The sequence below is a fragment of the Schistocerca serialis genome, chromosome 6, assembly GCF_023864345.2.
Source record: "Schistocerca serialis cubense isolate TAMUIC-IGC-003099 chromosome 6, iqSchSeri2.2, whole genome shotgun sequence".
Taxonomy (NCBI): Eukaryota; Metazoa; Arthropoda; class Insecta; order Orthoptera; family Acrididae; genus Schistocerca; species Schistocerca serialis.
Window position 1 is genome coordinate 287578595 of NC_064643.1, and position 23487 is coordinate 287602081.

At 38.6% G+C, this 23487-nt stretch overlaps 1 protein-coding gene across 1 annotated transcript in view; it reads right to left on the reverse strand.

The window, feature by feature from the left end:
• LOC126483702 (anoctamin-8) overlaps positions 1-23487 on the reverse strand; it is a 192921-nt gene that overhangs the window by 23167 nt on the left and 146267 nt on the right. The window contains exon 10 of the mRNA XM_050106792.1: positions 23104-23159. Coding sequence (XP_049962749.1) covers positions 23104-23159 — 56 coding nt within the window. The remainder of the gene's footprint in view (positions 1-23103; positions 23160-23487) is intronic.

Consider the following 23487-nt stretch of genomic DNA (forward strand, 5'->3'; position numbering starts at 1 on the left):
TGTATTGATAATAGTAATATTCCTAAGCCTGTCCCAAAAGTTATAATCACCAGGCCTGTCACAGATGACAAAATTGTTCAGCTCTGTAAGTCCCTTGCTGAGAGAGACTGGTTCAACCAATATCATGGTGACACAAGTTATAGTCTTAGTGCTGATTTGTCAGGGAAACTATTATTTGAGAGATTTTTTAAAACATTTCTGACACAATTTAATGACAATATCCCCATAAAGAAATGCAAATTAACTGACAAAGGCTTTACAAACAGGGCTACAAACAGACAAAATTCATGGTTCACTAAACAATTATCAAGTATGAAAAACCAAGTTATGGTGTTGCACAATATATGTAGCAATCAGATAACAGAACATGCCAGATTAGCCTATATAAAATGCAGGAATGAGTATAAAAAAGCCATCGTGGAAGCCAGAAAAGCACATAATTTCAATACCATTGATAATTCCACAAATAAGTGCAAAGCTACATGGAAATTAATAAATGGTGTTGCTAAAGATGTAAGAAGCAAAAAAATTAATATAAGTCCCCAAAAATTCAATGATTTCTTTATTAAATCTGTTGAAAATGTAGGAAATACTATAATCAAACCTGATATCAGTTCATCAGAGTTACTTTCTAAAAATGTTTGCAGAACACCAACAGACACAGGTACGTTTATGCTCTCCGAGGTCTCACCTAGTCATGTCCTAAGCATTGTAAAACGGATGAAATCTTCAGACAGTGTAGATATATATGACATATCCTGTAATTTACTAAAGAAAGTAATAGACTATATTGTGTACCCCTTAACATTCTGTATAAATAAATGCATATCTGAAGGATATTTTCCCGAAGAACTCAAAGTGGCTAGGGTAATTCCAATATATAAAAAGGGAGATATGGACTCACCTTGCAGTTACAGACCAATCTCCATAGTCCCAGCTTTTTCTAAAATACTGGAATGTGTAATTTACCAACAGCTATCTGTCTATTTTGAAAAATTAGGAATAATTAGTGAGTCTCAGTATGGTTTTAGGAAAAAGTTGTCTACTGTGGATGCTATAGACTTTGTAGTCAAATACTTACATCAAGTGTTTGAGGATAAGGGCTACGCTCAACTCACATTTTGTGATCTAAGCAAAGCTTTTGACTGTGTAAAGCATAAGCCACTCCTACAAAAACTGGAATTCTATGGCATTAGACATAATAGCCTTAAATTAATAAAATCATATCTTCAGAATCGTAAACAAGTTGTTTGTGTAGGGAGAGAAATGTCGAGTATAGAGCAAGTCAAGGTAGGTGTTCCGCAGGGATCTGTGCTGGGCCCCTTTTTGTTCCTGATAATGATAAATGATCTGCCGTCATTTATCAAGTCCACCACTGTGTTGTATGCAGATGATACAACTTTTCTTCATGCTAGTGAGGATTTCAATAGCCTTAAAACTTGTGCAGCAAAGACAATTGACCAAGCCTCCTATTGGTTCAAGGCAAATGGATTCCTGCTGAATGAAAACAAAACACAGCAGATGGTCTGTAGTCTTAGAGACAAGCTTCTGTCAGATGATCCAAGTTATGTCAAATTTTTGGGGGTATACATTGATGATAAATTATCTTGGGGTCAACATGTACAATACATTAGTGGTAAATTGTCAAGAGTTATTTACCTGTTAAGGCGACTTATGGATTGTGTTCCTGAAAAATATGTTAGAACATCCTATTTTTCATTCTTTCAGAGTATAGTATCATATGGAATTATTTTGTGGGGGAACTCTAGCTGTGTCCATGACATATTAATACCGCAAAAAAAAAAAAAAGCTATTAGGATAATTACTGGTTCTGCATATAAGGCACACTGTAAACCATTGTTCTGTGAACAGAAAATCATGACTGTTATAAACTTGTACATATACTATGTTCTAATTTATACGAAGAAGAAATTTCCAGAAACAAAAAGCAGAGAAAATGTACACAGCCACAATACAAGAAGGAATAGGTGCCTCTATGTTCCTTACCACAGGTTGTCAAAGACACTCAACAGCTACGAAATCATGGGGTACAAATTATTTAATAATCTTCCTCAATCTGTTCAAGAATTACCTGAACAATTATTCAAACAAACAATTCATGACTGGCTAGTCCTCCACCCATTCTATGACATAAGAGAATTTATCAACTGTAATATAATACTATAATGTTAACAAGAAACCTGTTGTTTCTTTCAAACTATTAATTGTATTTTAGTATGTATATGACGTTGTCTATTGCTGTAATGGCCGAATGACAATAAAATTATTATTATTATTATTATTATTATTATGCATTTTAGCTTCAGCACTAAATTCCAATTGTCATATTAGCCGGTGTGGTTTTTTCCCCTTTTTAACAAGGTTTGTTAGTTACTGTGTGTGTGTGTGTGTGTGGTTTTTTTGTGTGGGTGGGGATATTTTCCATGGAAAGGGTCACAACTGTCAAACTTAAAGTGTTGTTGTTTGTTGTCAAGCTACACATGTACTAAGGTACAGAAATGAAAAACACACACACACACACACACACACACACACACACACACACACACACACACACACACAGAGAGAGAGAGAGAGAGAGAGAGAGAGAGAGAGAGAGAGGGGGGGGGGAGGAAGGGGGGGTGCTATTCAGATTAGATGACATAAGAAGCTCAATAGAATATGGTTTTAGAAATAGCCAAAGATTACCAGAAACTTTCAAAAATTCATTTGAGCCATTGGGATGGACTCAATGTGAAAGAAGATTTAAGTAGAAGTATTATACCTAGTGGACTAAAATGCCTGGGCATTTATAAGTTGGGGCAAATGACCAGGATAAATGCCTGTGCAAATGCCCAAAATTCTTAAATGCCCAAACTTCTTAAATGCCCAAACTTCTTAAATGCCACAAAATTTGTGAACTTTTAGGATTAACTGATAATCAGCACTTAAAAATTTTTATAAGCAGATATTTTGTATTGGAAAAGCTTTTGCAACTCTGCTTCTTTATTGGTTGGGCATCTTTGACATTTTTAATGAGATCAATTTTATCGTCCTGGCAGTGCAGTCATAAGGAAGTAGGTACAGAAAGGAGCAGAATAGGAAACTATAGTTTGTCTCAAACGTTGCTACATTTGATAATAAAGCAATTTCTTCTGTTTAAATTATGCATTCTAGCAGTAAAAACTTTAAAAAGTACTTTTTAATAAATGCCCAGATTTTGGGCATTTAAAACTGCTTTGGGCATATTCCCATTTATATATGTCCTGCCCACTGGGCATTTGCCTGGCCAACATCACTAATCACACCTGCCTTCATATAATCCATCAACTCTGCCTTCATACGTTCCCATCTAGTGAGTATCAAATTGGCAGACTCCCCATCTATTGAAAGTATAATGATTCTTATCAAAGGTTATATTGGAATTATACCTAAAACAGTTTTAGTGACAGTAAAACCTTGATATATTGTTTCAGAAATATTATGCAGCTGAATGGCAAACTGAAATTTCTAGTTTACATCACAAACAGAAGAAAGCAAGTCCTTTGCAAAACAATTCAGTTTTGCATAATAAGTTAGAAGGGGAGTCCAACATAATATTGAATTTCAATATGAAAGGCATTCTTTAAAAAGATAAATATGAAGCTGTATTACTAAAATAAAAATATGATGCTGTATTGGGTTTATGGTGGCAGTAAGTATGAGAGGTGAGGGTGCGGGTCATCAGGGAGAGTGTGGTGATGTGAGGAGGACTGAATGGGAGGCTGGAATGTGACCTGGAGAGGGAGAATACTTTTAAGGAACACAAGTGAAAGGTGTGCCAAATATTTCTTTACACAATTTTTATCAAAGTGGTGAAATCTGGAATGAGTTTGGTGGATGACAACAACCAGAAGTTCATGAGAGGGAGATATGTTTCTTGTATGAAAACTGGTGGATTAGGGATCCAGAATGAAGGTTGGTAAAGACAAGAGAAGAAGGCAAGACGATATACAATAATAAGTAACTTAAGGGCATGGGGACAGGTCAGTGGGGTCTGAGAGGGCGGTGAGCGAGAATGCGTATACACACGTGTGTGTGTGTGTGTGTGTGTGTGTGTGTGTGTGTGTGTGTGTGTGTGTGTGTGGTGGTGGGGGGGGGGGGGGTGTGAATGGCTGGCAGGTACAAGGGTTATGTTTGGGGGGGGGGGGGGGGGGGATGGACATCTACAAGAGATCCTTGAAAACTTCCAGATAAATGGCAATGACAAGAAAAATAAACATAGGTTTGAGGTGACTGATGTTGAAAACAGTCCTGAGAATTGAATACGTATGGGCAAAGAGAGCGAAAACAAAATCTAAACTGAAAAACACCAAGCGTGCAGGGAAAAGAAAAGGTGCTAGAACAGTAAACTGAAACAGAGAGCTTTGTTTTCCTTTGATTTCATTTACTTTGTTTTTCCCTTGTGCTTTTCTTTTGTGCTTTGAAATTTCTGTGTGCCTGAGTATTGATTGTGCCCAATGAATTTTATTCATGCTCTTGTTGAGACAAATGTTGGAAAAAAAGGTCCCTCTCGAGTAAAATTCCATTTGCTCCTTGCATTCTCACCTACCTTCATCAAAATTCAAACTAAAAATTTAGACATTGTTCTAAAACATATTTAAGACCTGGATAAAATAACAAGGAGGCAGCTGAAGTAAGATCTCAGAAGTGTGTAGGAGACGACCACTTACAAAAACCTGAGTGAGTCAGACTTCCAATAATACATTATTAACTCCTCCCTTGTATTCCAGGGTGCAAGTTGGACGGAGAATCTTAAAATTTGTACCACATTTGCCTTATTTTTAACTAAAATAGAATACAACTCTGCAAACAATCTTTGTCTCTGTGCTCTTGAATGAATACAAAATCAGACAAAATGAGACACGCTGCGATAATTATGCCACAAGCATCATAGAATAGTGAACATCATCCAAATCTGTTGTTTCTAAAGATGTGTATGAAGGATCTCGGGTGTGTCAGTGGTAGGACGGCTGCCACAGCACAGTTACTGATGTTACCAATACAGCAAATTGTTCATCATTTCCAGCCACTCTGCTTCCCATTAACACACTATACCTCAACAGTGAGGGATAAGAATATACGCAGACAGCTCTCTGAACCACAAGATTATCAGTACATATCTCCTTGGGTGCCACATATGCTAACTTATTTCTCTGAATTAACATGTTCCCTGCAACTTAGTAAAATGACACATTCTTTGCAAGCCTTTGTAGGCAGAGAGTAAGTCCTAGGTAGTCAATAGTTATCTGTTTACTGGGTACATATGTTACGTAAAATGAAGAACCCTCAAGGACGCTGAATTTCTCAGCAAAAAGGTATCCATCTGCTCCAATTCTGCATGAAATAATTGTAAATTCATTTGGTGACTGAACTGAACTGAGAACTGGTTCAGGGAAAAGCATAGAACAGCTGAGAGAATGGCCCTTCTTAGACCTAATAAGTAACTATTGTCATTCAGTTGTAGTACTCATCCAGAATTTCATATCATTTAGAGTTCAAACATATCTAAGAGAATTAACACTCCTCTACCTGTGGCAGTTGTTTGGACATCCTCAGAGTTTCTTACTGCTATCTTTAATACTTTTAGGGACTTTCTGTGTGTATTGCTTGTTCACAAGTTAGGCGCACTCAATGAGGAGGATATCAGCACCCTTATGGAAATAGTAGGAATGAATGAGGGAACTTTCTCCCTGCAACCAAAAGGGTGCTGGGTTCAGTGGATCTGGTTGGAATTTGCACATGGCAGTCTGACAGGAAATTATGGCTGTAGGTAACTGGAATGTGTGCATCAGCAGTTAGGTGGATCACATACATTATGTGATCACCAACTTCTGGGCACTACCATAGTAGTCGAATAAAGCCAGTAGATCCTCTAGCACCAAGTCATTGATCACTTCCTGCTGAGCTGTCTCTGCAGGAGCTGAAAACTATACTGGGAGGTCTATAGTTCAGAATGCCACTTTAGAAGTGCTGAACTCCTCATATGAATAAAGCACAGAGAATATGCCCTCAGCAGTTCAACCCAACGAGCAGAAGGTAACAAAACATGATAAGATGTTACACAGTCCCCACAGAGGAGAAGTGGATCCTCGACATCTACAGAGTCGTATGGTTACACCATATGGAATGTATACTACACTGGGACTTCTTCCAAGTTTCTGGTGAGGGAAAGTGAGGTACGATGCTTCGTTAAAGAAGATCATAACAATACCTTTATCCTTCTTCCCACTGATCTTCTCTTTCCAGTGGAGGTTGTAATCTATTAACATTGGTGTATCAGTACCTTTTAAATCTCTTTACCTAATGAGGCTTAGGCTGAAAAGTCTTCTCTGTGTTGGTAATTTCAGCTGCTCCATCTATGTCATGAACCCATAAATATTTCACTGCTGTAAAGGTGCCATTTTATGAGTGAGGTTTTTCTATGCTTGCCTTTTCCCCTTTGCTAATGAAACAAAATGCTTGGCTGGGAGTTCAAGGAATGGAATGGATGGTTTCCTAAGGTAAGACATCATTCTCCAGTACTTCTTCAATGGACGAACTCTCCTCAAGCTCTCACACAAATTTTGGACAGTTTGATGGTTTTTGTCTCACTCCTTTATGTTTATGTTTGCTCATTTGCCATTATTCTTTCAGTGGCTACATTGGCAGTGATGATGGTTTTGGTGTACTGTTTGTTGTATTTTGTGCAGCTCTTTGTTGCGATTTCACTTCCAGTTTCTGGCGGTTTCTGTACTTCACGTGACTAGTCTGCTGGTTACCAGAGTGATAATGGATGCTTTCAATTGCAGTAGCATGTGTTTATGCTTTTGCTGCCAGCCTAGATCTGGGTGAACATATCACCTTTGGCAACAGGCTTATTAACCACTGAGATGAATGTCAAGAATGTGGGTGGCTGCATCAATTCGTATTATTACATCTCAGCCTAAGGAATTTGTCTGATGAGTTTATTCTCGTACATCTTCTTTTCTTCCTGAAAACTTCTACAATTTAGGCTCCATGCTGAGTCACTGGAGCAACTCTCAAAGAATTGTGCATACGAGTAAGTGAACACGGCTTAAAGGGCTGCCATTCCACATTTGCCTCATGTTGCCTGCTACTATACTGAAGCGTTGTGTGACCATGTTGCTAGCACTTCAGACATCACAGGAGGTTTGGTAGATATGACTACATTTTTAGATGGAGGGCCCTTTCCTTAGTGTAATTCAGCAAATTATACAAACCAAAAGTAATATTACCAGCATCAGTCTTTCCACACTCATCACTGACTCACTTCATTAAGTTTTTGAGTTCTGAAACTACTTCATAAGACCAATAAGTTGCATCAGTATACACAAAAACATGCCAGGAGACCATACACTTGTTAAAGTGAAGGGAACTATGATTTTCCATCACATTTTCCTACCCTACTTTAAAAAAAAAAGTAGTTGTACAAATTGATAAGCTATTGTCATTTCAATAAACATCATTCTGAAGGAGTTTACTGATTTTTGAGCTGGGTTGTATACAGCACTTAACCCGAGATTCGTGTAAAAAATAAAATGCAATCAAATTGAACTCATTATTTGCACTGTAAAATGTTAGCCATCAATTACTTTCCCATCAACTGGGACCCACTTTGACTAGCCCAAGTGAGTTGTAGTTGTCAGTTTCCAGTCTAATGACACTACAAAAGAAAGAATTTTATGTTGAGCAAATACTAGTTAAAGAGAAGTAAATAATAAAGAAGTAGCTGTTAATACAAAAGATGGGAAGCAAATATATCAATATACTACTCAAGTGCTGATGAAGTACAAAATAATTGTTATGACCTGCCAGGTTAGCATACAGGATTATTAACATCTTTTGTAACGAGTGCAGATAATTAGTGTTTCAAAATGAATTCCTGGAGTCTATTCATATTTAATGAGGAAAAAAGTTAAAGGCCTTTCTGAGACAATTTGTGACAGAGTAAGTTAAGGAAATTTGGACTATTTGAACTGAACAGTAAGTACATATAGTTTGACAGCAACCAATAGTGACCAAACATCTCTAACAAATGTGCTATCCATGATTGAATAGCAGGCAGTACATAACTCACATTAAATTCTACACAAGTCATAGTTCACAGGAGTGTGAAAATTTAACTACCAAACACCCAAATTGCGTGTAAACTGTGAGCATTACGTCCTGGTGATATCTAAGGTTTTCTTGGAGTGATTGATAGTCTGCCCAATGTAAGACATTTGCATGGATTGAATTATAATACACACCCAGCTTTCAGAGACCTAGATCATTGTCAACTTTACCAAGCATACATTTTATATTGGCAGAAAGGAGTGAAATACACTGCATGTCATGTTTCTGTGGAATCTACCAAACTTCCCAGATACTGGGCCAGCGGAAGGTAGATAAGCAATTTTTGGCTTCTCTTCCTCAGTCTCATTCTCAACTTCTTTTTCCAATTTTCTTGATTTTGAATGCATTGCCCATTCAATTTGACGATTTGAGACTCCATTCCTTCAGAACAGCACTTGTAAGCATTTTAATTCTTCAGTGAGGCTTTTCTTGTCTCAATGTGTTCCAGCTCTATGGACCAGAGACTTTAGCACCAAATTTCTCTGTGACAAAAGGTGATGGCTCGAGGCATAGAGACAGAGGTCAGGGTGCATAGGTTTTCCATAAACACTGTGGCCCATAATCTGTTCATTCTTCTCTTAACTGGCACGTCCAGGAAAGGTAGTTGTTCCTGGTTGTATTACAGGCGCCCATTTCTTGGCATATGAGGGTACATCTAGCACTGTTGAACATGATCATTTTGGTGGTCCGGAATTATGGTGTTGGGATGCGGAATAGGCCATGTGGGTGTACAGATCTCCAACATGATACACTGACTGTCAATGTTATTGTGACACTATACTCCTTCCCCAAGTACGTCCTTTTCAGAGATGCATTAGGTCTCGACTTCATTTTTACGGATGGCATTGCACCACTGCATCATGCAGTGCAGGTGGAGCAGCTCTTGGAATGAGAGGATATTCAGAGAATGGACTGGACTGTTCATTCCTCTGACTTAAATCCCACAGAGCACATGTGGGATCATTGGGACATACTGCAGCACGTCCACATGCACCAACGACCATCCAGCAACTGACAACTGTGTTGTCGGAAGAATGGAATGCCCTGCCACAAAAACTTTCTGCCAACCTTGTAGCCAGTTGGGAGCACATAGCACTGTCATCTGTGGTGATCACATACCCTGTTCAGGACTTTTAATAAAAGTTTAGTTTCTGTTCATCTTATTGTGTATTTCTTTCAGTTACCTTGTGTACTGTGCTGTATTGCTATGCGTGGTCCAAGTTTCACCAATCTATGTTACTTGGTAGACACCTCATGTGTTAGTTACTTTCATATTTAAGTTTCGCACACTAGTGAAGCTCCCAGCATATTCTCCAAAATAACAAACCAATTATTGGAGCTAATAACAAATAACACGAATTGAGGTTCCACTACAGAAAAATATTTTACATCAATAAGAAATAACATTGAGGAATATATGCTATATCCAACCAAAAGGAACCATCCAATGATGATGATTGTGCCACTATCAACATTCAGATTTTATGCTGCAGGCTACTGGCCAAACATGATTTCTAACAATAAACATTTTTCGGCTGTTGGAGAAGTTTCACGAGTTCTTGTTGTTCCCCTCCATCATTACAACATGAAACCTTCAATAAGAAATACTGCTTATGCAAGATATATACCTGTGGACAACATATGGTAACTGAGTCAATAACTGATATAGCAGTACTGCAAAACATGACTTGTGCTAATTTAGATCAACATGAAACCCTTCTCATTTGATCTAAGTTTAATGTTACACAACATAGCAAAATTGTGAACTGCGTTCCTTTTCTGAAGTAAGGTCAAAATTGATCTCCAGTCAGCTAAGTCCTCCAAAATTTTAGGAGCTTATGAATGTAGAAATGTGTTGCTGAATATTTCATCATCCCTTTTAACTATAACAGAAACATTTCAATAGTGGTGAACCCCTTTATATGTTGTAGTTTACACTTTGGAAGATAATAGCTCTGATGAACAAATATACTGAGAACTCTTTGGTGGTTTGGTGAGTTACCATTTCACCCATTGGAAAGGTTTGGTTGAGAAAAACATCCTCATCCCATGACCAGCTAGAGAAATGTGTGTTGATTCAGGCAGAGCTCCACATACTTGAGCAAGCTTTATACAACAGAGGTGCATCAGATGCCTCAGAAGTTTCACTTCAACAGCCAACTCTTCTTGTTCCACTCATTACCAATTTCCTTTCTCACGTAGTTTACTTACTTGCCAACTGCTTTCCTGCCTCTTCTAACTTCAAATATTTTTGAATTTTGCCTAGTGCTGTTTTATATCAATTGAACTCCTTTTCTCAATGTTACGCACTATCTCCCTTGACTTAGGGTGAAGGGCAACTATTCTGCCTATCTTTGAATCATGCCATTTTGTTCAACTTTTTCTTGTTTCTTTTGCTGATGAATGACACACACCATGAAAGCTAGCAAACAGGTCAGCTTTTGTAGGTGTTGCTATTACATGTAGCTGCTTATTTTACCTATATTTTGTTACACAAAAAGTGTGATTTAATGTTTCTTTTTACAAATAGTGACAATATATAGAATCCTGTTGATATGGAATAGTTGGAAGATGAAATGGTGATCCACAAAGCTCTACGAAAAGGTGTCTACTGGTCTCAAGGTCATGCTTTCAATGTGATATCAATGAATTTTGCTTCATTCTATTTGGGCTTTCAGATTTCACATGAAGATAACATTAGTTTAATGACGTTATATATGTCAAAAATGTAGACTTTCACGGCCAGAAATATCATGTCCAGTATAATTATCCAGGCTGTTGTGCCGTGGTCGGTTGATGAATTCTGTGTCAATTGACACAGAATTCATCAAACGACCACGGCATAACAGCCTGGATAATTATAATGGACATTATACAGGGTGTTACAAAAAGGTACGGTCAAACTTTCAGGAAACATTCCTCACACACAAAGAAAGAAAATATGTTATGTGGACATGTGTCTGGAAACGCTTACTTTCCATGTTAGAGCTCATTTTATTACTTCTCTTCAAATCACATTAATCATGGAATGGAAACACACAGCAACAAAACGTACCAGCGTGACTTCAAATTCTTTGTTACAGGAAATGTTCAAAATGTCCTCCGTTAGCGAGGATACATGCATCCACCCTCCATTGCATGGAATCCCTGATGCGCTGATGCAGCCCTGGAGAATCGCGTATTGTATCACAGCCGTCCACAATACGAGCACGAAGAGTCTTTACATTTGGTACCGGGGTTGCGTAGACAAGAGCTTTCAAATGCCCCCATAAATGAAAGTCAAGAGGGTTGCGGTCAGGAGAGCGTGGAGGCCACGGAATTGGTCCGCCTCTACCAATCCATCGGTCACCGAATCTGTTTTAGAGAAGCGTACGAACACTTCGACTGAAATGTGGAGGAGTTCCATCGTGCATGAACCACATGTTGTGTCGTACTTGTAAAGGCACATGTTCTAGCGGCACAGGTAGAGTATCCCATATGAAATCATGATAACGTGCTCCATTGAACGTAGGTGGAAGAACATGGGGCCCAATCAAGACTTCACCAACAATGCCTGCCCAAACGTTCACAGAAAATCTGTGTTGATGACGTGATTGCACAATTGCGTGCGGATTCTCGTCAGCCCACACATGTTGATTGTGAAAATTTACAGTTTGATCACATTGGAATGAAGCCTCATCCGTGAAGAGAACATTTGCACTGAAATGAGGATTGACACATTGTTGGATGAACCATTCGCAGAAGTGTACCCGTGGAGGCCAATCAGCTGCTGATAGTGCCTGCACACGCTGTACATGGTATGGAAACAACTGGTTCTCCCATAGCACTCTCCATACAGTGATGTGGTCAACGTTACCTTGTACAGCAGCAACTTCTCTCACGCTGACATTAGGGTTATCGTCAACTGCACGAAGAATTGCGTCATCCATTGCAGGTGTCCTCGTCGTTCTAGGTCTTCCCCAGTCGCGAGTCATAGGCTGGAATATTCCGTGCTCCATAAGACGCCGATCAATTGCTTCGAATGTCTTCCTGTCGGGACACCTTCGTTCTGGAAATCTGTCTCGATACAAACGTACCGCGCCACGGCTATTGCCCCGTGCTAATCCATACATCAAATGGGGATCTGCCAACTCCGCATTTGTAAGCATTGCACTGACTGCAAAACCACGTTCGTGATGAACACTAACCTGTTGATGCTACATACTGATGTGCTTGATGCTAGTACTGTAGAGCAATGAGTCGCATGTCAACACAAGCACCGAAGTCAACATTACCTTCCTTCAATCGGGCCAACTGGCGGTGAATCGAGGAAGTACAGTACATACTGACGAAACTAAAATGAGCTCTAACATGGAAATTAAGCGTTTACGGACACATGTCCACATAACATCTTTTCTTTATTTGTGTGTGAGGAATGTTTCCTGAAAGTTTGGCTGTACCTTTTTGTAACACCCTGTATATGTCAGTTGTTCTCATGTTCTACTTGCCTATGCAGCAAGAGGAATGCATGGTGGTAACAGCACAACATCTAGTGCATTACTGTTTATTTCACAGACTAATGCTGATGGAGAGAGAGACTGCCTCTTCTGGGAATGTGTTTATTAATATCTTACTAAATAGACCAATCAGTTACAGAAATATCAGTTATAAAATTGTTCTTAAATCACGTTAACCAAAAAAGCAATTATTAAACACTTTCAGAGAATTGGCACTGCAAATGCTCCATATTTTAAAAACTGTTTATGATCAATCTACTGTACTTACAACTACAAATATCTTATTTGGTGACTACTTTCCAAACTCACAAGGGTTCTGTCTACCTCATTTTACAAGCATCTCAGGGATGTAGGACAAAATGAAATGTGTCTCCACTTGTCTGAGAAGTAAACATTGTAAAAACAGTCCATGACAGATTAAGACTGCCAGATCAAACATTGAACCTGGAGTCTTGTTGTCATAGGAAATACTTTTACCAACTGAGCTATCCAGGAATACCCACAATGATACACAGAATTTTAATCTGTCAGTGCTGTCTCATAACTTCCAGACTTGTTTTGACTGCATTTTTGGCCCTGCATAGTGACAGAGTAAGAAACAATAATATGTACGGTGCTAGTAGTTTTTGAGATTGGGTTTCATGTTACAACCGATTTTCTTGATATTAATATTTTAAATGCCAGATTTACTGAAAGGAAATTACTTAAAAAACTGGCAGCTGATTATGAACGTCTTCAATTTCAAATGTGTGGAACTTTAAAAGTAAAGATACAGCACTATGTAAACACTACACAATATTATACACATAAGTGCACATACTGTTTACAGACTAGTAGTAACTTTCACAACATACATCTACTCTGTACACTGTAAAATGGAAATAGCAAGCAATACATCACACAGAATTCATAATACCAAATGAACTGAATTTTATGATTAAAACTGCATATTTTAGTACAGTAAAGGGATAACATAATAAAAATCAAAACATGATAAAGAATATTGACATAATAAAAAAGAAAGGAAATACTCATAAAAAAATCTGAAACATTGCTGTATCAGATGCAAAGCCAGCATTTTACAAAGTGTCTGAAACTGAGCAACAAATTTAGTTCATGTTAGGCATCATTAGGGTTAAACCTGGTAATTTATGTCTCTAAAGCATAATTTTCAGCACAGAGAAATTATGTAACTTAAAATTACAAACATATGGATTACTGCCCAAGCATTTAGTAATAACAATATCACAAATTGGAAATCAAGCCTCAAGCTTGGTGTAAAACAGTCTGAGTTTTGTGTCTGTCTGTCTGGATAGCACAGTAGTCTAAGAGACAAAATATCTGAAGATGACTACTTTTCATCAGTCGTAAAAGGAAGATTTCCTATTATTTGTGCCAATTCTTTTTATTGCATACAAACACAATAAATCACAAGGAAAGGTACAATCTAAGTTGAGAGAATGTCTCCTGCTTGTATTACTCCTCATAGTACACTGTGCATATGTAGGTTGCCAAGAAAAGGTAGTACACAGCTACAAATCTGCGCAAATGACATAGGTATAACGCATTTTCCTGTTACCAGTTGGCTGTATGGCATGATTAGAGTTTACTTGCCACATAGCTCTATCAGTTAGTGTATGAATGCTGTAAATAGGGTGCTAGGACTGACAATATCAGTTGGAAGGCATGCAAGCCACTTCAACTTTCGTAGTTTCTTTATTAAGTCAGCAAAGCTAATTATTATAAATTATCCACATTAACAGTTTTGATGTATTACTGTCATCAACAGGTGTGTGTGTGTGTGTGTGTGTGTGTGTGTGTGTGTGTGTGTGTGTGTGTGTGTGTGTGTGTGTTGTGGGGGGGGGGGTTTATGCATTTTTTAAAGTAGCTTCCTCCAAAGCTAAAGAAAACACTACTGTATACATAAATGCCAAGAATAATTTTACTGAAATATAAGTAAATTTCACTGCACAATATGATAACATGAAATAGAAGTTAGTCTGTGTTAAGATGTGCCAAGGCTACAGAAACAAACATCGCTTTCACTTTATGATATAGTTCAGTTAAATGTACTTATATTTTAATACAGTTGTCAACATTCATTCATTCTTCATTAAATTTAGACAAAACATTTTCCTTCTTAAACAACGGAAAATCCAGGATGTAATGTAACAATGTTATGAGAAGGAAAGCTGCTACCCACAATATAGCAGAGATACTTAGCTGCAGATAGGCACAACAAAAAGACTCTCACAATTAAAGCTTCCGGCCATTAAGGCCTTTGTCAACACTAGACAAACATGCATGCCCGTGTGTGAATGTCTGTGTATGTGTTTGTCTAGTGTTGACGAAGGTCTTAATGGCTGAAAGCTTTAATCGTGAGAGTCTTTTTGTTGTGCCCATCTGCGACTCAGCATCTCTGCTGTATGATGAGTAGCAAGTTTCCTTCTCATAGCATTTTGCTTCTTATTATTTCACTTCTGTTGATGGCAATAATGCACCAAAATCAGCATTGAATATGTTATGACAATTAGAATTTCTGACTTGTAAGTTTTATTGTAGGAGGCCAAGAGTCACAGTACAATTAAATAATATATACATATCTGAAGACATATTTATACAACACGTTAAAGAAAGATAACATTTTATATATGAAGATGGTTTCTGTTCTTTCGGACATGGCTGGCTGAACATTGGGAAATCTCACAACAACTAACACAACACAACAAAATTAATACTTTGCTAGCTTGGAATCACTCTGTGAAATTAAACGGGTCTCCACACACTTTGCTGAAAAATACGGTAATAAATTTAAGACCAGGAAGTCAATAAATTTGGAAAAGTTGTAAAATGTTTACAATTTATAATAAAACATTACTTACTTTAAAAAAAGACTCAGACACCTATTATTCCTTCTGTAAAGCTGCCTGTCAGATTTGTCAGCAGAATGCAATATGAAAAGAAATGCCAAATTATGACTGAAATTAATGAAATAAACGGGAAACTGATAAATCAAATGTGAGATAATGGGAAAAAGAGAATATAACTCATGAGTCAAACTAACAATGATCTATAGGAATAAAGACTGTAATAAAGTCTTTTTAAAATCTGTAAACCCCTTCAATAACTAATGTCAAGATAGGAATTCTGCAAGGACAACAAAATTAAAATTAAGGTAATTAAGGTGCATTTATCTTATACAGCAAACTAATTTTTCCATTCTCTATCAACAATAGAAGCTGGGGAACAAGTGGTGGGTGAAGGAAGGAGGAAGAGTAGGGCAAATGTCTGTCTAAGACTACAACTACCAATACTTTGCAAGAGGTAGTGGATATACGCACTCACATATTATAACAGTGGTTGATCCTTTTACCAGGTATAAAAGTGCTTCAAGGACAACAGATTTAACCAAATAATATTAAAGGCTTATAGAAAAAAGGAGCATGCTCTCAATGCGATAATGTAGTTATTTAAATATAAGTTTACTCATACAATGAAATTTTCTTGTCACATGAATTTGAGAAAGGAGACTTTTAATGGACATTATGACCTGAGGGTACAAAATAATCTAAATCTGACATGTGTAACAAAAGGGATTACATACAAACAGCACAGCAATATGGAACTGCAATAGTTCTAACTACACCAAATGGAGTTGCATGGAACAAGTTACTAGTTTGAAATAAAATCTCTGCAACAGTATATTAAATATATGAGAAATCAACTTGCTTATATGCACTTGAATAATTGCTAAGCTTTTTAATTTTTGGCGTTACTAGTTATGGGGCTTTCTTTGTCTTGTATGTAGACATTTTGAAACAATTATGAACAATATTTTTAGTTTTTAGAGTTGGTATTGATGTCAAATAAAGAATTCATAGCAACTCTTTATAAATTACATGATACATATTTTGTTTGGTGCAGATGGTACACACAAATGGGAAGGATCACTGCTAGAACGGCTAAAACCAAATAAAAATTATCTTAAAATATGGATATATCACCCATCAAGGTCATTTATCTAAAACTCTTCATATGTGTACAATAGATGTTTGAAGGAAAAAAACTATGATGGCTACAGAGGCATAATTTGTTGAAGAAAGAACAATGAGCAACTAACAATTACAGTCAACAGATTCATAAGAGTTTTGAATGAATTACCACTTGGCAAAACACTGAAATTTTGCTTGAAACAATAAAGTACAAGCCAACACAACCATTATTTAAAGAATCATATTTCTCAAAACAGAGGATGATTTCTCGTTGTACCCTCTAACCTTATTTTTCTTCAAAGTGCAAATGTGTAGTTTCACTTAAGTGATTAAAACACAGAAGAAAAGAACAGCTCAGGTCAAAGATCTGGATAACAAGATCACAGTGGCTCTTGATAATGATCTATAAATTGAAGAGACACCAAAACTGATGTAGCATGCCCACATGTTGACTTTGTCAAGTGTGCATCCTGCGTTTAAACAGTTAACCGACATTCAACATCTGCACTTCAGTAATGAAACGGGAAGAACGTACAACATGGAACTTATATTTTGGGAAATATGACAGAGCAAATGGTGCATATGTTAATATACACAGTTTCATGAAATATTTAGCTTTATGTCAACTAATATCTCATTTATGACTGCTATGTAACCTGTGACTCGGGCTTCTGTAGTCTTTAGATTTTTTAACCTTCAACCCAAATATCTATTGCACACAAATGCAGAGTTTTACCGATAAGTTATCTTTATGTGTGTTAGAAAAGACAAAACCCTGCCAGAGGCATACTGCAGAGGTGGTGAGATAGGCTCCTGCCAAGGGTGCAGGTATATTGAGGGTGGGAAAAAGAAAAGACAGAAGAAGAAGAAGAAGAAGAAGAAGAAGAAGGGGGAGCATGGTCAGTTTAAAAATTAACTGTGCGAGGTATGTGATGTTTCATATCCCTCATGGTCCTGTCTTCCACCTATGAGAAGAAGACTTTCCTTCGGCTCACGACTGTAAGTGCATGCTGTTGTTACAGCGTCATTTCTATAGTGTCACAGAACCAAGAAATAATGGACACTATGGAACATACAAGGGGTGTTCAATACATAATGCATAACATTTTATTCCTGGAAGCAGGTTGGTTGTATATTACTTCCTTCTCTTTTGGTTGCAAAATCCTATTTTTCAACATAATCTCCATTCAATGCAATGGCCCTATGCCACCTTCCTGGGTGGGCATGTATGCCAGCATGGTACAACTCCACCGATCAACATCGGAGCCAACATTTGCTCCATCAGTGACCTCCCAATCACCCTCATACTGCTTCTTGTGGTGTGCATCCTTCATTGGGCCAAACGGATAAAGTTGGAAGGGGGTGAGATCCACGCTTTAGGGTGGATGGGGAAGAACAGTCCAATGAAGAAGTTTTGTTATCTCCTCTCGGGTGCACAGACTTGTGTGGGGACTTGCGCTGGCATGGAGGAGAAGTTCATTTGCATTTTTGTGGTTTTGAAGATGCTGAAGTCATTTCTTCAATTTCCTGAGGGCAGCACAATATACTTCAAAACTGACTATTGCAGTATGAGGGAGGACAGCAAACAGAATAACCCCTTCAAAGTTCCAGAAGACTGTCACCATGACTTCACCAGATAGGAGTGAAGCTTTCATTTTTTTTCTTTTGATAAGAGGTGGTGAGAAGCCACTCCATGGATTCTCATTTTGTTTCTGGTTTGAAGTGACGAATGCATGTTTCATAGGCTGTGACAGTATTCAACAAAAAATTGTTACAATCAGCCTTGTAATGCACAAGCAATTCCACACATATGGTCCTTTGCTGATCTTAATAATCTTTTGTTACGTGACAAGGAGCCCTGTAGGCACATGTCTTTGAGAAACCCAACTGGCAGAAGACAGTGTCAGCACTACCAATAGAGACATCCAGTTGAGCAGCAAATGTTTGTGCCGATCACCTCAAATGAGAGTGTGCGCACAATCCAACATTGCAGGAGTCATGACTGTGCGCACTGACCAGCATACAGGAGATCGGCCATGTTTGTGCGACTTTGTTGCGATGATGACAAGACACCTCACCCAATGACTCACTGTGCTGTTGTTCACTGCCAGATCTTCATAGACATTCTGAAAGTACTTATGAATATCTGCAATGTTTTAGTTTTCTGCCTCTCTGCTTGGAACGCATCTCTGTTTCTTTTTTGTGTCATCAGTCTTCTGACTGGTTTGATGTGTCCTGTTCCACTACGAATTTCTCTGCTGTGCCAACTACTTCATCTCAGAGTAGCACTCGTAACCTACGTCCTCAATTAGCTGCTGGGTGTATTCCATTCTCTGTCTTTCTCTACCATTTTTATCCTCTACAGCTCCCCCTAGTACCATGGAAGTTATTCTGTGATGGCTTAAACACATGTCCTATCATCCCTTCCCTTCTTCTTGTCAATGTTTTCCATATATTCCTTTGCTTCCCAATTCTGCATAGAACTTCCTCATCTCTTATCTTACAGGTTCACCTAATTTTCAACTTTCTTTTGTAGCACCCTATCTCAAATGCTTTGATTCTCTTCAATTCTGGTTTTCGCACAGTCCATGTTTCACTACCATACAATGTTGTGCCTCAAATATAGATTCTCAGAAATCACTTCATCAAATGGCTCTAGAACTTAGAACTGCTTAAAGCTAACTAACCTAAGGACATCACACATATCCATGCCCGAGGCAGGATTTGAACCTGCGACAGTAGCAGTCGCGCAGTTCCGACTGAAGCGTGTAGAACCGTATGGCCACCAGGGCTGGTAAATTGCTTCATCAAATTAAGGTCTATGTTTGGTATCAGCTTACTTCTCTTGGTCAGGAATGCCATTTTTGCTAGTGCTAGTCTGCTATTTATCTCCTCTGTTACAGATACATACCTAATATCACCACCATGTATCAGAACTTTAGCAGACTGTTGAGGCTGAAGTGGGACTATTTCACGATGTCCCACAACAAATTCTACATTTTTTTCAACTGAAATTGGCTGAGAAAAAGAAATGTTTTGCATTACTTATTGAACGCTCCTCGTAGTTTGAGTGACAACAGTGCACTTAGTGTGTTACTATTTTGCCTCACATCTTGTATACAGTTCCATATAGTTCATTTATCAAAGGAGAATCCCATTACTTAACAACATACACACACATACATACTGACACCATGTCCAGCTTATGATGAACAAAGTATATTAAGTCCACTTTGCCCTGCTGGTGGGTTTTAGGCAAGTCTACATGACTGCCCAGCCAGAAAACAACACATTGTCTTGATTAACGTGTCTGTTGTAACATGAAGATGCTCTGTTTTTCTCCATCACTGTGCTGTCGCCATTCATTTGCATTATTCATTACACATCAATCTGGTTAGTGAATGGAGTGTTTCAATGAACATTAGCTGTTAACACATTGACTGCCATGAGACTGCCAGCAGCCAAAGCAGAGTCTCACACCTAACAAGTGCCTAGCCTGGTCTGGCAGTGAAACATCCAGAACTAAGCATAATGCAGTCAACATGTTAATTGTTTCCAGACTTTTACTTTCAAAATGAACTATTGTTTCTGTTTAATTTTACAAGCCAAGTTCCCAAATACCAACACTATAGAAATCATCTCCTTATTTGGTCACAACATATCTGATGTATCACTATCACTGAATTATTAAACTGCATGTCAATGTGCTGACTAACAGCACAAATGTGGCTTCCCATTTTTCTACTTTGAAGATTTTTGAAGGTGGGTGTAAGAGATGTTTGCGTAAACATATAAATAACTTTGAGGATATTGATGACAATACCAGTGACTGTGACACCTTGGGAGTGTACTTTCGGGAAATTAAAAATGATAAAAAACTATGGTCACATTTAGTTACCATATCAATATAACAGGAGCTGCTAAAGTTTACATCTTTGGCATAATTAATGAGTTTTGCTTTTATCAAAACAAGGAAATGAAAAGTAAAATTATAATGAAACACATCCCTTGAAAATGGATGTTTTCTCAACTATTAATTGTAAATTTTTCTTTTATTTATAATTAATAGTGAGGAGTAAATAAAATTTGTTCTTTATCACATCATACACTCCTGGAAATTGAAATAAGAACACCGTGAATTCATTGTCCCAGGAAGGGGAAACTTTATTGACACATTCCTGGCGTCAGATACATCACATGATCACACTGACAGAACCACAGGCACATAGACACAGGCAACAGAGCATCCACAATGTCGGCACTAGTACAGTGTATATCCACCTTTCGCAGCAATGCAGGCTGCTATTCTCCCATGGAGACAATCGTAGAGATGCTGGATGTAGTCCTGTGGAACGGCTTGCCATGCCATGTCCACCTGGCGCCTCAGTTGGACCAGCGTTCGTGCTGGACGTGCAGACCACGTGAGACGACGCTTCATCCAGTCCCAAACATGCTCAATGGGGGACAGATCCGGAGATCTTGCTGGCCAGGGTAGTTGACTTACACCTTCTAGAGCACTTTGGGTGGCACGGGATACATGCGGACGTGCATTGTCCTGTTGGAACAGCAAGTTCCCTTGCCGGTCTAGGAATGGTAGAACGATGGGTTCGATGACGGTTTGGATGTACCGTGCACTATTCAGTGCCCCCTCGACGATCACCAGTGGTGTACGGCCAGTGTAGGAGATCACTCCCCACACCATGATGCCGGGTGTTGGCCCTGTGTGCCTCGGTCGTATGCAGTCCTGATTGTGGCGCTCACCTGCACGGCGCCAAACACGCATACGACCATCATTGGCACCAAGGCAGAAGCGACTCTCATCGCTGAAGACGACACGTCTCCATTCGTCCCTCCATTCACGCCTGTCGCGACACCACTGGAGGCGGGCTGCACGATGTTGGGGCATGAGCGGAAGACGGCCTAACGGTGTGCGGGATCGTAGCCCAGCTTCAGGGAGACGGTTGCGAATGGTCCTCGCCGATACCCCAGGAGCAACAGTGTCCCTAATTTGCTGGGAAGTGGTGGTGCGGTCCCCTACGGCACTGCGTAGGATCCTACGGTCTTGGCGTGCATCCGTGCGTCGCTGCGGTCCGGTCCCAGGTCGACGGGCACGTGCACCTTCCGCCGACCACTGGCGACAACATCGATGTACTGTGGAGACCTCACGCCCCACGTGTTGAGCAATTCGGCGGTACGTCCACCCGGCCTCCCGCATGCCCACTATACGCCCTCACTCAAAGTCCGTCAACTGCACATACGGTTCACGTCCACGCTGTCGCGGCATGCTACCAGTGTTAAAGACTGCGATGGAGCTCCGTATGCCACGGCAAACTGGCTGACACTGACGGCGGCGGTGCACAAATGCTGCGCAGCTAGCGCCATTCGACGGCCAACACCGCGGTTCCTGGTGTGTCCGCTGTGCCGTGCGTGTGATCATTGCTTGTACAGCCCTCTCGCAGTGTCCGGAGCAAGTATGGTGGGTCTGACACACCGGTGTCAATGTGTTCTTTTTTCCATTTCCAGGAGTGTATTAAAAACAATGTACAGTCAGCCATAAACAATAAAATATACATTTTATTTCATTTTCACTTTTTTGCAAAGTTTATACAATTTGAAATTTACTTACTAAATTAAATGATTTTGCGATTTTCACTTTTTTGCAAAGTTTATACAATTTGAAATTTATTTACTAAATTAAATGATTTTGCGCGGTGTACAATAATTTTAGTCAATATAGTTCATTTAAATTCAATAATGCTTTCAGGGGAGTTGCTGTGGCAGTTCTAAGAAGTGGGGAATCACCTTGGTAGTATCTTCATGTTTTAAAACAATATTTAATTTGGTTTTAGTCGTTTACGTTGGAGTACTTCTTTTGCGAGTACTCTTACTGTTGCTATCCGGTAAGCCTTCTCATTATCATGATAAGCCACCCATTTTTGAATTTATAGGTGTGAGTGAAATGCACCAACAATTTTTCATTATCCGCATCTGATATTTCAGGAGATAAAGTATTTGTCAAGCACTTTGAGAACAGCTTGACTAACAAACATTATCAAGCAAAATGAAATTGAACTGAGGAAGATGCGAATATTTTCTTCCACACAGAATATCAAAATCACAAATATTTTGTATAATCCTTCCTGAGCCTAACATTTACTAAATTATACACTCAATTTCACATTTTATGAGAATCATGCAGAATAAACTGAATAATTCACAACTCAATTTGCTTTGGATGTTGCTGCAACAAAATACAGTCTGCTGAAATAACATCAATAGCAACAATACTGTAAACATTGCAAAGTGATAAATGACAAGCATCAAACAGCTGACAACTCTACAACTGTCTCTGCAATACAGATTGCAAATTTATTACAACAAATACAAAGAAGCACTTGATAATGAAAAAAAATGCATAATGTACACAAGCAGAACAAACTAGCCGTTTTAATACAAACCAATGCTACTTTGACGATTAGATGATTTTCATACTTCGTATCAAGCCTGTAGTTTTCTGGTCAAAAAGAAGAAAGACTGACTTAATATTATGGTCATATGAAATAAGGCTTTACAGGCAAGAACTGTTTATATCAGAATTCTTTCATAATGAACATTAATAATATGCCTACACATTATCTCACCAAAAGTAATCAGAAAGAGTTTTGAGTGATCAATGATGCCATGTGAGTCATGAGCACTGCTTTAAAATTATTAACCACTGCAGAATGATCTTCCACATCGGATGACTAAGTAAAATTAGAGGAATAATAGAGAAAAGCTGAGGACAGGCAAAGCTCAGCTTCAGATGAATTATGGGTGGCATACACATAAACTTAAAGAAC